This window comes from Tupaia chinensis, unplaced genomic scaffold (assembly GCF_000334495.1).
Source record: "Tupaia chinensis unplaced genomic scaffold, TupChi_1.0 Scaffold000355_1, whole genome shotgun sequence".
NCBI classification, from domain to species: domain Eukaryota; kingdom Metazoa; phylum Chordata; class Mammalia; order Scandentia; family Tupaiidae; genus Tupaia; species Tupaia belangeri.
In genome coordinates, this window is record NW_006159850.1 from 4,608,870 (window position 1) to 4,625,497 (window position 16,628).

General features: G+C 56.9%; 1 protein-coding gene and 1 pseudogene across 1 annotated transcript in view; both read right to left on the reverse strand.

Annotated features, from left to right (window-relative positions):
* Positions 1–3,537: 3,537 nt before the first annotated feature.
* Positions 3,538–16,628, reverse strand: part of MLYCD (malonyl-CoA decarboxylase) — a gene marked incomplete at its 5' end in the record, with an annotated part of 16,810 nt that continues 3,719 nt past the window's right edge. Inside the window, 4 exon segments of the mRNA XM_006152733.3 lie at positions 3,538–4,704; positions 7,401–7,550; positions 9,614–9,770; positions 10,623–10,735. Coding sequence (XP_006152795.2) covers positions 4,171–4,704; positions 7,401–7,550; positions 9,614–9,770; positions 10,623–10,735 — 954 coding nt within the window.
* LOC102477296 (60S acidic ribosomal protein P1 pseudogene) lies at positions 12,139–14,192 on the reverse strand (annotated as a pseudogene).

Sequence of the window (16,628 nt, forward strand, 5' to 3'; positions counted from 1 at the left end):
GACTCTCAGCCACGAGGCTGTTCAGAAGTGTGGACAGGAGCCCAGGGTCAGAGCTGTCGGTGCCGTCTCCAAGCCCTGTGGTAGCACAGATGTAGAGTCTGACTGCAGAGATCGAGTGCCGGCCAGCTCTCGCAGTGCGCCCCAGCCCAGGGCTTGGGAGCAAGCCGGGTGTCCCGAGGGCTGACGCTGACGTTCGGAGCACCACCCCGTGAGCGGGGTGCTCTCCGCACAGCCACGGCAGTGACAGTGCGGCCTTGTGTGAGAGCTCAGGGGAGGACTCGCCATGCTCGGGGAGGCCTGCAGACCTGGCTGGGCCCTGGCCTCATGGCCCCGGGTGGTGGCCTGGCCACACTGGGGCTGCCCCTCCTGCCGCCCAGGGAGGCGCCCCTGTCCGGCGCTGCTTCCCTGAGTTTGCTGCATGCAGCCTCCTGCTTCCAACACCTAGCGGGCTCACAGGGCACAGCTAGACGCCACTCGGAGGCCAAGGGCAAAGCTCGATGCCCGTATGGAGACAGGACTTTGGGAAGTAGGAGAGTGGCAGCTGAGCCCTGGCATTTAGCCCCAGAGGACACAGTGGCCTGCAGACTCTGAGCCCCTCCAGGAACTGGGATTAAGCTCTGGAGTTGTGGAGAGGCCCCGGCTGCCATCTAGTGGCCGGGGCGCACAGGGCTGTGAAGCCCTGGCAGATCCAGCGTCAGACTTCAGACCCGCCTCACCTTGAGGGCAGGGCCTGCAGTAACCCATGGGTATCGGACAAAGCAGTGATCTCATTCCATCTTTTTCCAGTCCGTGCTCTCTCAAGGCTTCTGGGGGCTTCCTGGGTACTCTGAAGGTCCGCTTGATACTTAGTGCATTGGTAACACTCAAAGCATGTGCTAACCACCCTACCTTTTATTTTGGAAAGGTTTCTGCTATAGGGAGGGTGTGCTCGCCAGTAAGACAGAGAGACAGAGAGACAGAGAGACAGAAAGTGAGAAATCACCTCCCAAGGGGCATGGCCATGCTGCAATCCCTTCTCCTCCATTCTCCTCTCGGGATCTGGGCACGCACGCACATGTGCCTGGTGGATATTCAAGCCACCGGGTCCAGGACGCGAACTGTGGTCAACTACATGGGAGTCCAGCGACACAGCCATTATGCCAACTGCTGGTCTCCACTGCCCTGCCTTTTTTAGGTGGGGAGAGTACAATGAAATCTAACTAAAATTAGTATTTACTTATGTATTTGCCAGAGGGGATGTGCACTTGCCAGAGTCAGAGAGTCAGGGGCGGGGAAAAGCATCCCACAGTGGGGTGTACTCACTGCAATCTCTTCATTTCTCCACCCTGCTGGGATTCGGGGCATGTGGGTACGCACGCTGGTCTGTTTTTCAAGCTGCTGGGGCCAGGATTTGAACCACTGGTGGCCGTATGAGATCCACTCCCTTAAGCACGAGGCCGCTGGCTGGCTGTGACTAACATTCAATAACTATTTTGTGTTTACCATATTATTTTCCACTTTCAAATACTGAATTTCTATTTATTGTACCGATAGGAAAACTGTCACGGTGCCTGGCCAATGATCGCCATTCGGAAACCGTGGCCCCTAAGTTTTGCAGGGTTTGGACGTGTGACCTGGGCTTTCTGCCTGAACCACAGTCACATCCTCAGCCCGAGTTGAGATGCACCCCTGACCTACCCCTGACCCACTGCACTCACACTCACAGAGGAGTTGAGGGGCTGCGAAGCGGGGTGCGGGGCCTTTGGGAAGTAGGAGAGTGGCAGCTGAGCCCTGGCACTTAGCCCCAGAGGACACAGTGGCCCGCAGGCTCTGAGCCCCTCCAGGAACTGGGATTAAGCTCTGGAGTTCAGGAGAGGCCCCGGCTGCCATCTAGTGGCCAGGGCGCACCGGGCTGTGAAGCCCTGGCAGATCCAGTGTCAGACTTCAGACCCGCCTCACCTTGAGACCACCCCACAGCCACAGGGAGGGCAGGACCATTCGCCCCAGCATTCTCACACGGGATCAGAGGTGCTGGGGTGACTTCACAGTATCCTTCAAACTTTGTGTCCCAGCCAGGCAGCGTTGGGAGACTGGGGGTGGGGAAAACCCTAGGGCCCTGCTCTCAGGGGGCGCCTAGTCGAAGACACACACACACACACACACACACACACACACACGGGGAAGGAGCAGTCACGTGAGGGGAGTAGCCGAGGGGGGAGCATGACTACGGGGCAGGCTAGTCAGGGAAGGGGACACTTGACTGGACAGAGGGTGCCCGGGGGGCTCCTGGAACAGCAGAGGGGGAGGCCAGGCTGCAGGCTCGGAGGCAAGGTGGAGGGAGGGCTGGGGAGTATGACTGAGAAAGCCAGGCAAGGAGGGAGAGGAGCCTGTCTGCGTTTCAGAGTAAGTCTGCTTGCCGACGAGGGGAAGGATCAGGACCTGCAGACAGACCAGACGGTATGCTGCTTACTGCACGAGGTCAGGCAGAAGAGCTGGGGGTTCGGGCGGACAGTCCCTGCAAGGACCCCCTCCTGCCTGCCTCGACGTCCGTGTCCTAAAGTCCTTGTCCCGGTTATCGCGGCCCAGGTAGGCTGCCTTTCTGACACCCCCCCCCGTCACTCTCGGTGAGCACCCCGCCTGTCCTGTTGCCCCTGGGCTCTCCTCTGGGCCTGACTCAGGCTGTTCCGTCTGTCTGTCTGGTTGGGAGGCAGATCAGGGGAGAGGAGAGAGAGCGGGCACTGGTCAGTCCTGGGTCCGAGTCCTCACTCTGCCCCCACCAGGTGCTCCCGCTTTGTCTGGTGTGCCAGGGCCCTCCTCGGCGATGACCTGTCCCCCCTCTCAGCAAGGCTGTGGGGTGGGACCCATCCTCACTCCCTCACTCTTAGGGTAAAGCTGGATAGGGCAGGGGAAGGGACACTGCTGGGCAAGGCCAGCGGGTGAGACTCTGGCCTCGGGGACCCCAGAGTGCATGGCCTGCCCACAGCATTGTGGAGACGAGGCTGCTGCTCATCCTAGAGACCCAGGTCAAAGGCTGAGAAAGAAGACAGGAAGCTGGGGGAGGTGTCTGCACGTGGGAGGGTCTAGGGACACCTGCCCTGAAGGGTTCCGGCCCAGCAGGAGCCTGCCTGGCTGCGGGACTGCTGACGACAAGCATCTCTGGGCTCCTGGTGCTCAGATGAGCCCGAAGCAAGGCGGAGGGGAGACCACTCCTGCCTGGTCCAGAGCACGCGAATGCTTGAATGACCATCACACCACTGGCCACGAGGCAACAAGTCACCTGCAGACGACAACAGAGGAAGATGGAAAGGTCAGGAAGATGGAAAGGAAGGCACAGAGACCCGCCTGCCCAAGCCGAGTGGTGGGAACCGGTTACACGATTATGCATACGCAGAGACGTACAAACACACATGCCCTCCTTCCTCCCACAGCTGTGGTGACAGCCTCTTCCCTCTTCTCTGCTCCTTCTAGATAGCCCGGCAGGCCGGCGGGAGGCTGGGGGTCCCGCTGCCGGGTCAGCACTGCCCCCAGCCTTGTCGGGTCTCTGATCTCAAAGATGAATACCAGTAAGTAACTGTGTATTTAATGCCGTACAGAACAAACTTGTTCTTTACTATTATGAACCTGAATCACCGAAAGTTTAGCTTACACACCAGCATAGGCCTCAAGCAGTGACATCTCATGTGTTTAGTGCAAAGTCACAAACCTCTTCGTACATTCATGAGCTTGCGAACGGACAGGTAAGAGGGGCAGAGCCCTTGACCCCTCTGTGCTGCGTGGAGAAGCAGCTGGAGCCACCACTGTCCAGTTCCATTCTGTGAGCTCGAAGGACTGGCTACCATCCAGGCCGCTCGCCCGGTCCTGGGAGGCCGACTTTCCACCCCGGGGCGCCAGCTGGCAGGGCCGTGTGCTTCCCGACAACAGGGAGCCAAAGCTCTGGTCCTCGGAGAGAGCTGGCCGAAGGCGAGGGCGGAATCTTCTGGAGAGCACAGGAACTGTACCTCCTCCATGTGCACCTGCACCCCACTTTCCCTGTGATGAGTGAGGGCACGGCCTCACATGTCACCCTGCTGTGGGCAAGAGGGCACAGGCCAACTCCGGCTTACGCGGCAGGCTCTGCCTGGCACATAACCATGGCCTGTCCGGAGGGCTTTCCTTTCGAGGCTGGTCGTGTGCTCTAGGAGGGTTCAGATTCTAGAGTTTGCTGTTTTTCTGAAACTGGGCCACCAGGCTGAGGACCTGCTCGGAAGCTTTGATGTGCTTGGAGCCCAGGTAGGCGGTGCTGTTGGGGCCCGTCTCCTCCAGGTAGTAGCGGTAGTTGACCATCAGGCCGCAGGAGCCCGCGAGGCCCCGGGAGCTGGTGTCGGCCATCCAGTTGATTCGCCACAGCACGGCGCCGTTCTGCAGGTGGAAGTTGGCCACGGGGTTCAGGGCGTAGCCGCGGTGCTTCTCCCCGTACAGGTACCAGGCGCAGAGCCTCATCAGCGGGGCCTGCAGCGCCCTGACCAGCCTCTCCGAGGACACCCACTCGTTGCTGCTGAGAAAGGCCTTGAGTGTTTCGTTGACGGGACCTCCAGTGACCTCAGAGATTTCTTTACACTCCGAGTCCGTGAACAGTTCACTCCGCCCGCGCTCCTTGGCTTGCGAGTTCAGGAGCCCCAGAAGCCACTTGGTGAACCCAGGGATGGGCGACAGACTTGAGAACGCCCCGAGGTGAGGAAACTCTCTCTGTCAGGCACGTTGGAGTGGGGAAGGAAGGCAGAAAACAGAGTCAGCAGGTCTGCTGCGGCACAGAACGCCCTGGGCTACACCTGGGAGTGGACACGGGCTGACTAAGCACTATTCGATCCTGCTACGTTCTCTTTCCTGGAACCTCATTGGGGCAGACGTGTACCAGGCCCCAGAGGCCTCTCCGCCCCAAAGGCAAGCTGTCAGGGTGCTGGCTCCAACTGCACCATCACCCTCACACAAGAAGGCCAGTGCATCAGGCCACGACTGAAACCAGGGAGCCGGCCACCGCAGTGGGGCTCGGTCCCCCCACCTTGCCACACCCCTCTGTGGCCTGGTGGATGCCTGGCAGACAAGCACCCGGAGATGGTGAGTGAGCGGCAATGACCTGGCTATACCAAGGGGGCACAGGCAGGGAGAGAAGGGGATGCGACAGGGCAGTTTTTTTTTACTATGGGGCATGTGTGCTCACCAGAAAAACAGAGACAGAAAGCAAGAAATCACCCCCCAGGGGGGATGGCCATGCCACAATCCCTTCTCCTCCATTCTCCTCTCAGGATCTTGGGCGCGCACGCACACGGGACTCGAACCGTGGTCAACTACGTGGGAGTCCAGCCATTATGCCATCTGCTGGTCCCAAAGGCATTTCTCAACATTGTATGAAACCGTTCAGCCAGTGTCACTCAAATTATGGTGCTCTCCAAGACTGGTCAAAAACCCTGGCGTTTTCTGATGATAAATGCAATGCACTCACTAGGGAACGCTTTACAGTTTTTACGGCAGAAGAAAAGAAAAAACCACGCTCCGCCCCTCACAGCAAACTGCTCTCAGTAGTGGGATAAAGCCTGACTCCTGGTCATTGTCTCGTGTTTTCGGGGTGAGACGCTTACTGTGCACGCTGCTTTATGAATCGGTACCGCGAGTATTTTCTCACAGTCGTTTAAAATTCAAAGCTACACTGGGTAGTCTGAAAGGTCATGACTTTCCCGACGACTATGGTTCAGATGACAGCGCACCGCTAGAATACAAGACTCGACGTGATTCTCCTGCCCACGCTCTCTCACTGGGCATTATTTAGGTGGCTCTCAAGGTTTTGCCTTTATTTTCTGTAAGAGAGGTTTTTGCTACAGGATGTGTGTGCTCACCAGAGACAGAGAGACAGAGATATAGAAAGTTAGAAACCCTCCAGGGGGGATAGCCATGCTGCAGTCCTTCTCCTCCACTCTCCTCTCGGGATTTCTGGCATGAGTTTTAACCTGCCAGGTCCAAGAGTCGAACTGTGGTCAGCCATGTGGGAGTCCAGCAATATAACCAATATGCCATCTGCTGGTTCCCATTTTATTTTATTTTAAGAGATTTTTGCTATAGAGTGGATGTGCTTGCCAGAGAGACAAAGAGACAGAAAGCAAGAAATCACCCCAGGGGGGATGGCTATGCCACAATCCCTCCTCCTCCACTCTCCTCTTGGGGTTCTGGGCACACATGCACCTGGCATGAGTCTCAAGCCTCCGAGTTCAGGCCTTGAACCATGGTCGACTACGTGCAAGTTTAGCAATGTAACCTTTATGTCATCTGCAGGTCCCCAGGGTTTTACTTTTATGAACCCTGACAAACACTTTATGGCAGAAAGGTGAAGGGGCTAGCCTTCGAGATTCTCTGTGGTAACTCTGGCTCATGGCCCGGGGGTGGCTGAGCAGTACCCTCACGGGGACTCCTGGGCTAAGGTGCCAACCCAGACTCAGGAGCAGGATCTGTGGGGGAAGCCTCCTGGTCCTGCCTGGCCTGCCCTCACACGTTCCCCCTCCCGGTCCGGCCCGTTCAAAGAAAAAGGGAGGAAGAAGGTTAATCAGAGTGGCTCCCCCCCCTCCCTCTGGTAGAAGCGTGGCAGCAAGAAAGCCGATAGCCAGCTGGATATTAAGTTCGCTTATTTCAAATTGATCCTGACCTTAATGGGAAGTGTGTAAATGTTTTAATTCGGCGCCGTCACCCTCACAGAAGAGCTCTGCTGGCAGCTGCCGGCACGGAGGCCACCTGAAGCAGGGAGCAGCGGGCTGAGCTGGTCACCGACCTCATTTTACCCAATAATGAGACTCCACTCATGGTGGTCCATGAGGAGAGGGAGCAAGGAGACTGTTCTAATAACCCTGGTCCAGCTGAGCCCAAGCATTTCTGATAAGAGGATGCCAGTGATTTTGCAGGGCAGAAAGAGGAGCTGGGTGTAAGACAAGCCCGTGCGTTTCCCATCACGCTGCCAGCCCGACTTCCACGCTCCCCCACAGCAACAGGCCATGTTGAGAAAACGTGGGGGCCAGAGGCCCTGGAGAGAGAGGACTACCATGGCTGTCGACTTCATCACTCAGAAGGGACTGGAGCACTCCTGACACTTAGGCCAGAGTGTGGAGGTGACCGGCCAAGGCTGCCCTGGGCAGAGCCGATGGCCTCGGACCTCGGACACACCTGCACCTTGGAGACAAAGGAACTGGAGGTCGGCGCTTTCTCTCCACACATCTCCACCACCCTAGCAGTCTCCTGGCTTCCGGACCCGCCAAGGGGCACCTGCACTTCCTGCGTCCCCCTCCTCCCCTTTAGCTCATGGCTTCCTCTGGGTGCCTGCAGAGACTGGGTCCTGGGGGCTGACCATGTTTCCGCAGGCCAGGGCCTGGGCTGCCAGGCACGGCCGCCCTTGCCAGGCTCACCTGCAGCTCCTTGACAACCCGCTTTATGAGGAAGGTCCCCAGCTCCACGCCCTGCAGCCCTTGCTGTGTCAGACTGATGGAGTAGAAGATGGCCGCGGCGATCTGGGTCTTCTCCTCTGTCTCTGAGGGCGGGGCCTCCTTCACTATCGCCTGGAAAACACACGGCAGGTGGGCGCTAAGCGTGGCCAACCCTCCCACCCAGGAAACGATTCCAAAGTGAAAGGCCAGGACTCCCCCTCCACTCAGGATGGCTGAGAAGCCTACGTGCTGCCTGGCTGTATGGGACACTGTGGAGGCGAAGGCTTCACAACCGCCCTGGCTCAGCTGCATGGCTCTGTACCCTCTCTGCTACTCCGAGATCCTCACAGGAGCTCAGTGACTAGCGACTTACCTCCCTTTTGGTCTTTTGTAAGCAGATGGTCACCTTTCAGCTTGCTCTGAAGCAGGTGCTAAGCTCATTTCTGAACACATTTAAACCACTCTAACTCCTACCAGCTGCATCTGATTCTTGAAGTGGGGTGTCAGCCCAGAACTGTGGGGTAGGCCGGGGGCCCACAAGCTTGTGCAGGGAGTGAGTCTGTGTACAACCCCTCTGGGGAAATGGCCTTAGCTACATTCCCAACTGGGTCTGGGACCCTGGAAAGGTAAGGGCTGCTGCAATAAGGAAGCCGGGGCAGCCATGGGGTGGCGGGGGGGATCCCCGAGCCACACTCAGCCTCCCCTGGGCTTGCCCTCTGCAGAGCTCCGCGTGCACAGAACCCAGCTCCCTTCGTGTTGCTCTTGGTCTTCGCCTCTGAACCATCTCCTGTGTGTGAACAAGTCTGCAGGTTATCTGTGGTTCCTTATTTAAAAATTCCAATGACCTTTTTTAAAGTTTTCAAAACAGACAAGAATGTTTATTTTTTTGCCTCTTTGACATTAGAAAGAGGGGAAAAAAAAGACAAGTGATTCTGGAATCTCTCCCATGCTTGCTGCTGGCCTCCTGAGGAACTCCGTGCCCGCTCTCTGCCTCCTGCTGTCACACACGCCTTTACACACAAATGTGCACACACATGCTCTCCTGTGCCAAGTGCATATTCTGCACACATGGGAGGCATTTGCCAAGACTCAGGGTGTAGGCTGGCTGTGTACCCCTGTCCCTCTTGTCCCTGGGCACTGACGGACGCTGAGGTGGCCGCCTGTACTCTTGGACACCCCCCAGCAGAAGTCCCTGAGTGGAGCCTTTAGTACAGAGGAATGCACACTCTATTTTAATCGCTCCCACCACACCGCCCTGAGAGAGGCTGCAATAACGTCTCACCAACCAGGCGAGGTGCTGACTCTCTCACATGGAAGGCGTCCCCGGAGCTGTCCCCAGCTGCCCCGGAGCACACTCAGCCGCCCTACTCCACACAAGGTGTCCCTAGGAAGCTCTGCCTGGGGGCCCATCTGTAGGCGCTGCCATCTGTTTGGTCTCCCCTGGGCTGAGCACCCTGGCTCCCTGCCTCTGCCCCATCGGCACCTGCTCTCATTCCCAGACCCTGCAGCATGGTCCCCGGTTCTCCTGCCCGTGTGCCAGCCTCCTCCAAACCCCTCAGATTGGCCTGCCGCAGGAAGCCCCTAACACATATCCCATGACCCCACACGGCAGGGCTCTGAGCCCCCATTAGCCGCATGGTGAGGGGATGTCAATTTTCCAACATGTATCTCTTTTTTTAATTTGCCAGTGGGGGCACACGTGCTCACTGGGGTGAGACAGAGAGGGAAGGCGGGGAGTGAAAAAGCCCTCCATGGGGCATGGCCATGCTGCGACCCCCTCCTCCTCCATCTCTTCCTCCTTCTGGGATTTTGGGCATGTATGCACACGTGCCTGGCACGTTTCTCGGCTGCCCACCCCAGTCAGGAACTTGAACTGTGCAGGAGACCACATGGGAGGCGGCTCACATGACCGCCGGGCGACAGGCTGATCACAACCACTTACGTTTTTAAACTCCCTTAGGAAGTGCTAGGAAGCTGAGCCTCGCTCTCCCGCTCTCCTTCCCTCACGGCTGTCCCTGCCTCACAACAACAGTCCCCGATGGGCATCCCGTGCCCGCCAGGCGCCCGCCCATCCTGTGTGCTGAACTTCCGCACACCAGGCCTTGCCAGTGGAGGTGGCCAAGAAGGCAAAAACCAAATGAGAGACGAAATCAGGGCCGTCGTGGGACACCTGGCACGCCCCACACCACGGGTACCTGGATGCTGCTGGGGATGTCGCCGGTCAGAGCCACGTGCAGGACGACCAGCGGCTCCCCAGGGGTGGAGCAGTGAGAAAAGAAGTAGCACCTCCTGTAGGGCCCGACGCGGCGCTTCATGTCCATCCAGCTCTTCACGGGGTGCACGGCCTCTGACCTATGGGAGTCGGAGCAAGGCAGACGGTCACCCACGGGGAGACGCAAGCCCAAGGCGGACGGTCACCCACGGGGAGACGCGAGCGCGATGCCCAGGACCCGCCCAGAAAGTTCTAAGGCAGTCGTTTTGATGGGGATGGTTCTGGGTGGGGGGCTCTCACTAGTGGCAACTACACACGGGACTGAGCTCGGCTCTTCTTGCTGTGTGAGGTGCAGTGCGACAGCTCTTGGGATGCACATGTGCAGAAGGCTGTCACCAACCCTACCCAGGGCCCGCTGAGCACCCCATGTCTGCCTGTCCTTTGGACCACAGCTCAGCGCCACCATGCCCACCTCTTAGCTCCCTTCTGTCGGCCACCCTGCCCAATGCCACTGGGTCGTCAGGGAGACGGCCTGGCCTTGTGCCTTTGTTACACATCCAACTGCAGACCGTCTTCCAGGCTTGGATTTCCCGGGAGGACACAGAATGTGGTGAGGCACCACAACAGGCTGCCGGGGCCGTGTCTGGATGTGCTGCTACCCTGCAGGGGCAGTTCATTTGATTTCACCCCAGGGAGGAGCCCAGAACTAGAGGTGGGTTTGGATCGCTGTGCACAGACCTGGTTCAGCCAGTTGCTACACCCCGACAATGTGGCCCTCCAAAGCTGTACATGGCCTGTTTGCTTTCACTATGAGGACCCCAGGTGACCGACAGACATCAGTTTCAACCCAGGTTCGCCTGCATCTCTACCAATCCCGGGATCATGCACAGTAACAGCTGCAGCATTTGGGAACGCTGTGGTCGGATTTCTTCAGCCTCAAAGTGAAATGCACCTGCGGCTGGACCCTGGGCAGTCTGAGCTGCAATACTCACTCGCTGACTTTCTGCAGCACCTCGCATGGCGAATGCCAGGTCACCCGCTCCAGGTTCAGGAACCCCGAGGAGAACCACTCTGAGAGCATGCTCTTGAGCACCCCGTTCATTTCCTGAAAGGAGAAGATGGGGTGCAGGCCTTCAGAACCGTGCACGGACCCGTCCCTGCAGAGTGAACACAGTGAGCAGGGTACGATGGGGGAGCAGCAGAGGATTCTCTGCAGTTTTCTCTGAGCCCTCTCCGTCGAGTGCGTACTTCAAAGCATGGGAGACTTCACATGACCCTCCACTTGGAAGGAGCCACCTCGGTTTGTCAATACCTGACGTTTACTCCGAACTGAATTCCCAGATTGGGTCATTTGTTCTAATTCGTACACCACAGTGAAAATAACTAAATAAAATTAGCAATGGCAGGTGGCGTGGTGGTTAAGGTGCTGGGCTCCCACATGGCTGACCGAGCGGTTTGAGCCCCACACATGGTAGCTTGAAAGTCATCCCGGCACAAGCTCCAAGTCCCAAGAGGAGAATGGAGGAGAAGGGATTGGGGCGTGGCCCCCCCCCCCCCCCACCCCGGGGCTGATTTCTCACTTTCTCTTTCTCTGGCAAGTGCACAAGCCCTATGGCAAAAACCTGAAATAAATAAAACGAAGATGCACCGTAAGGGAGCTCAGGGGGCACAGGCCGAGCGAGCCCCCGCGGTCGGGAACCATCTGACACACGCAAACCTTACTCCGTGCTTCCTGAGAGGAAGTGGAAGCGGGCCCGGGCCCGGGGCCTCATTTCACCAACTCTGAGATGCGCGTCCACTCTGCCGTCTCTCAGAGGGTGGGCGATCGGTTTACTGGGTAACTTCTTCCTTACCGTAGTGGGACAGAGCAGAATCGCAGCGCCTGACAACCGACGCGTGTCAGTCGACGGACTTACTCTCATTTCGTCTCACTTACGTATAGCCTATGAGGTCGCCGGGAAAGTCATGACGCATCTCCTGACTTTCCTGATGAACCAATGCGGCCAAAAACGAGTGTCAACTTTACCGTCAAAGGTACGCTTGCACCGAAACCTTTCAGGCAAGAGCGGAGCGGGAGAACGAGAGGCACGCAGACGCAGCAGAATCATCTCAGTGTCGCTGGCATGACTGCAGGGGACACGCGACGGCAGAGGACTGCTACGAGCCGGGCGCAGGCTGGGCCTCACGTGACCACAGCTGCTTCTGTAACACGAGGACGCTTCTGACGGAGCACGGAGGATGCCAGGCTCCACAGCCACGTCTCCGTCCCACAGCTTGGCCTCTTCTTCCTCCTCCTCCTCCTCCTCCTTTTTAAGAGTTCAGCTTTTTATTGAACACATTACAAAACAGACTGAGTCAAAAAGACCAAAGCCCACGTCACCATCCGAGTCTGCAGATTCTCCTTTCTTCTGGTCAGCTGGGGCGGCAGCTGTGGGGCTGGACCTCCTGCAGGCGCAGCACCAGCTGCTGGTGCACGGCCCCCCGCCCCTGCACTCAGACGAAGTCATGACGCATCTCCTGACTTTCCTGATGAACCAATGCGGCCAAAAACGAGTGTCAACTTTACCGTCAAAGGTACGCTTGCACCGAAACCTTTCAGGCAAGAGCGGAGCGGGAGAACGAGAGGCACGCAGACGCAGCAGAATCATCTCAGTGTCGCTGGCATGACTGCAGGGGACACGCGACGGCAGAGGACTGCTACGAGCCGGGCGCAGGCTGGGCCTCACGTGACCACAGCTGCTTCTGTAACACGAGGACGCTTCTGACGGAGCACGGAGGATGCCAGGCTCCACAGCCACGTCTCCGTCCCACAGCTTGGCCTCTTCTTCCTCCTCCTCCTCCTCCTCCTTTTTAAGAGTTCAGCTTTTTATTGAACACATTACAAAACAGACTGAGTCAAAAAGACCAAAGCCCACGTCACCATCCGAGTCTGCAGATTCTCCTTTCTTCTGGTCAGCTGGGGCGGCAGCTGTGGGGCTGGACCTCCTGCAGGCGCAGCACCAGCTGCTGGTGCAGGTCCACCTGCCCCTGCATTCAGACGAGGTTCCCGATGTCCACACTGGCCAGGGCCTTCGCAAACAAGCCAGGCCAGAAAGGTTCCACGTCTACACCAGCTGCTTTAACGAGGGCACTGGTCTTATCCTCCGTGACGGTCACCTCCTCCTCGTGCAGGATGAAGGCCGAGTAGATGCAGGCGAGCTCGGAAACGGAGGCCATGGTGAGGACAGGTGTGGAGCGGGCGCTGCTGGACGTGGTGCTAGTCACCGAATGAAGTGAGGGCCTCGCCCCAACGCGGCCTTAGCTTCCTTGCAAGAACCGAGCACCTTGGCGGCAGCTGAGCAAAGGGGGCTGGCCTCTTCTTCCAAATGAACAGAAGCCTCCTTTTTTGGCTAGGCACATGGCTGTCCAGAGTAAAGATGTGGCTAGGGGCAGTCATGTGACTGAATTCTGGCCAATGAGGTATAAACAGGGTGTCTTGCAGCAGCTTTTGCGACCTTAAAAGATGGCAGGAGCATTCATTCCCTTTGCTCATCATTTTCTTGGTCCATCCCACAGCAGGCTGGAAGGCAGTGTGATGGCTGGCATCAGAGCAGCTATCTTGGGCCATGAGGTAACTTTGGAGCTGAAGGTTTTTCTGGGCTGGACATTAAGATTGAAATCTGGGTCCACTAATTGCACCAAAGAGCAGAATCGGCCCTGGGCTGCCAACCTTCCAGCTTCTATTGTTCAAACCACTATTACTTTAAGTGTCTGCCACTCATAGATGAATTACATACTAACAGAAAGACTGGATATTGTTAAATAAAAGCAAACATCTCAGTACATCTGGTACAGAACTGACCTTTTGACTCTTGGGTAAGAATCGCAAACACATGACCTAGAACGCCTATAAAGAGCAGCTTTACAACCGTTGTAAAAATCTTATAGGACCATTTCACTTCTAATTCCTGTTAACAGGAGAAAGGACTCAAAATTGTCACCTGAGGAAAAGATGCAGCCATGGGGTCAGTGGCTTAGGCTTCTGAAGACCGTGAGATCTTTACGCGTTTAAGCCCCAGGGCACAGAAGAGGCCCAGGTTTGTTCCACGTGACTCCCAAAGAGTGGGGATGCAAACCCAGGACCATCTGGTGGGAGTCACGGATGACCAGCTGGGACCAAGTGAACGTAGAGAAGAGCATTTCAATGGCTGGGCTGGTCCCAGGCTTTGTCCCTCACCCCACCCATCTTGAGACCGTGCGCAATGACAGTGGCGTGTGCCAACACCGGCTGCGGATCTTCTTAGGCCTGAAGGGCACCTACAGTTGCAATGTACCCTCCACTTACACATCAACAAAACCTCAGTGGTCAGACAACAGGAGTGGTTCACAGACAGTTATATTTTTATGTTAAAGTTGACACAAATCAACTTTTAAAAAGTCCCGTTTTAAGTACTGAGGGGCAGTGGGTGGTGTGGTGGTTGAGGTACTGCACTCTGTGGTTGACTGTGGTTCGAGTCCCAGAGCTGGCAGCCTGAAAATCACACCAGGCGTGTGTGCATGTGTGCCCAGAATCCTGAGAGGGGAATGGAGGTGGGACTCTACCATGGCCATCTCCCCTGGGGGGTAGTTCTCCCTTTCCCTTTCTCTGCCTCCCTCCAGTGAATGCATGCACCCTGTAGCAAAAACTTTAAATAAAAGAGGATGCACGCACTGGTTAAGTGACAGGGCCAGGCGGCCTGTGCAATTCCTTCCACTCTGGGTTCCTTTTCTGGCTGTAAGCTTTGTAAGGGCAAAGGCCATTTCTGATTCATTCCTACCGTTCCCAAAGTATCTTTAAAAGACTGATGTCAAATAAAAAAGAAAAAACGGATGGAAAGAATGGTGACTAGGAAGCAGAGGTGGGAGGACGAGTCCATGTGCAGAATGGCTCTTTGCAAAGCTGAATTTTCTGCATTCCACAAGGGTTCGTAGTCTTCCTGGGTCCTCTCACGCCCCAGGCTGTGCTGGAAAGCACCAGTCCCCTGGCCAGAGAACCGCGCACGGCCACGCAGCTGCTCCCCCTCCCCGAGTGTGCCGGCCGCTTCGATTCTCACCTGCGGACACCCCTGGGTGGGGTCTTCCGCACCGACTGGCTAGGAATAACTCCCTGAGTTCCGTGTGAGCATGCCGGAGTCTGCGACAGTCACGAGTGGAAAAGACCAGAAGCCCCAAGTGTCAGGATTAGTCCAATACGAAGTGTGAGAGAAATGGCTGGGCTGAGGAAAGGTCTCCCTCCAGAAGCCTCTTCACTCTATTTTGGGCTACTGACGGCTATAAAACGTGACCCGGTCCGAGCGCTGGGAATCCAGGCGAAAGGTCAGTCTCCCAACACCACAGCTGTTCGGGCTGGTTCAGCGGGCAGGCTGTGGGCTCCCGACCACAGCGTGGCGACGGCAGGAGGGAGAGAACCTCCCTGCTTCCCACCGATCCAACAATCGACTATTGACAACTCGAGATCGAAAACACAACTGCTGGGAATGCTCTGGCTGCCGCTCGGGTCATTCTGATCTGCCATCTCCGGTCGTCTTGGGAAACCCGGTTTTGACGACCAGCTAACTTTCCCTTTTAGCAGAGAAAACGTCTCTCACTCTCCCCTGCAGCCCTCAGCTGTGGACACGAGCCTCGAGCCTCTTTCTGCTCAGTGAAGGAAGGCGCTTTCCCTGCTCTGGGCTGGGGAGGGAGTGGGAAAGCTGCCAGCGAGGGCAGGAGGGCCATGCTGCGGGCACAGCTGTGCACACCATACCCTCCCCATGAAGCGCGCTCTGGTTCCGCCCGGTGAGCAGCTCCGAGCTGCCTAGGGCCTAGGCGCAAGAGCCCTCCGTGGGGGCGCACCAGGGAACCTGGCAAGGGGGAGGCTGCGGTGCACACCCCTAGTCCCACACCCCTGTCCAGGTTCGGCCCCTCACTGTGTCCTAATTCCCATCCAAGTCAGCCCCGGGGAGCCTTTCTGTGATGTAAACCACCCTCCCTGGGCAGACCGCAGACCTCCATACTCGGACTCAATTCCTTTCTCTGGGATTGTATCTGGAAGATGCTTAACTCTTCAATTAAGTGGGCCTCTGGAGGGAACCCGAAGCCTGCCAGCCATGACCTGCCCCATACCTGCACCCAACACACACCCGCAGGCGGGGGGTGGGCGGCCTGGCCTCCCCCTTACACATGCACGGGCGCCCATCCTCCTGCTGCAGCCACTGGCCCTGGCAGTGGAGCCCAGGAGCCCAGGAGCAGTTGCCAGGGCGGGTGTGAATCAGTGCCTAAGCCCTCACGTGCCTGTCTCATGTAAGGGTGAGACCTGACTGGCTTCTGCTGAAAGGCCACAAATCCAGGCATGGCCACCAGCCCCTAAGCTCACTTGGGACAGGACACTTTTGATCTTAGATCCAGAAAGACCATTTCTTCTCACGGTGTCATTACGCTGCCTTATGGATCCTCTGTCAGTCTCTATACTGAATAATTCGTTTACTGCTCCAGCCTCTACAGGTTCATCTTGGGGGTGTTCACACCCTGTCAAGGATATTGACAAGCACCTTTTCAACAAATTCCCTTAATTATTAAAACTACTAAAATTCTTTCCTTGGACTAAATCTATTAAGATCATTTTATTTTTTGTAATCCAAGGACCTCTTTTTATTTTATTTTTTTTTAAGTTTTGGCCACAGGGCACATGAGCTCCCCGCAGAGAGACAGAGAGGGGGAAAGTGAGACATCACTTTCCCGAGGGGATGGCCCACTCTTCGATCCCTTCTCCGTTCTCCTGGGACTTGGGGCACACATGCACACGTTTGACATGATTTTCAAGCCACCAGGTCCAGGATTTGAACCAGAGTTGGCCTGTGGGAGTCCAGCCCTAACTACCACACGAGCTGCTGGCCTCAGGAGCTCCCCCTACAGACACATCAGACAAGTGCACCACAGGAGTGGTGTGAACTGAGTCTGCAACACTGATGCTTCTAACTTCCTTTAGCACTGGGCGGCATTCC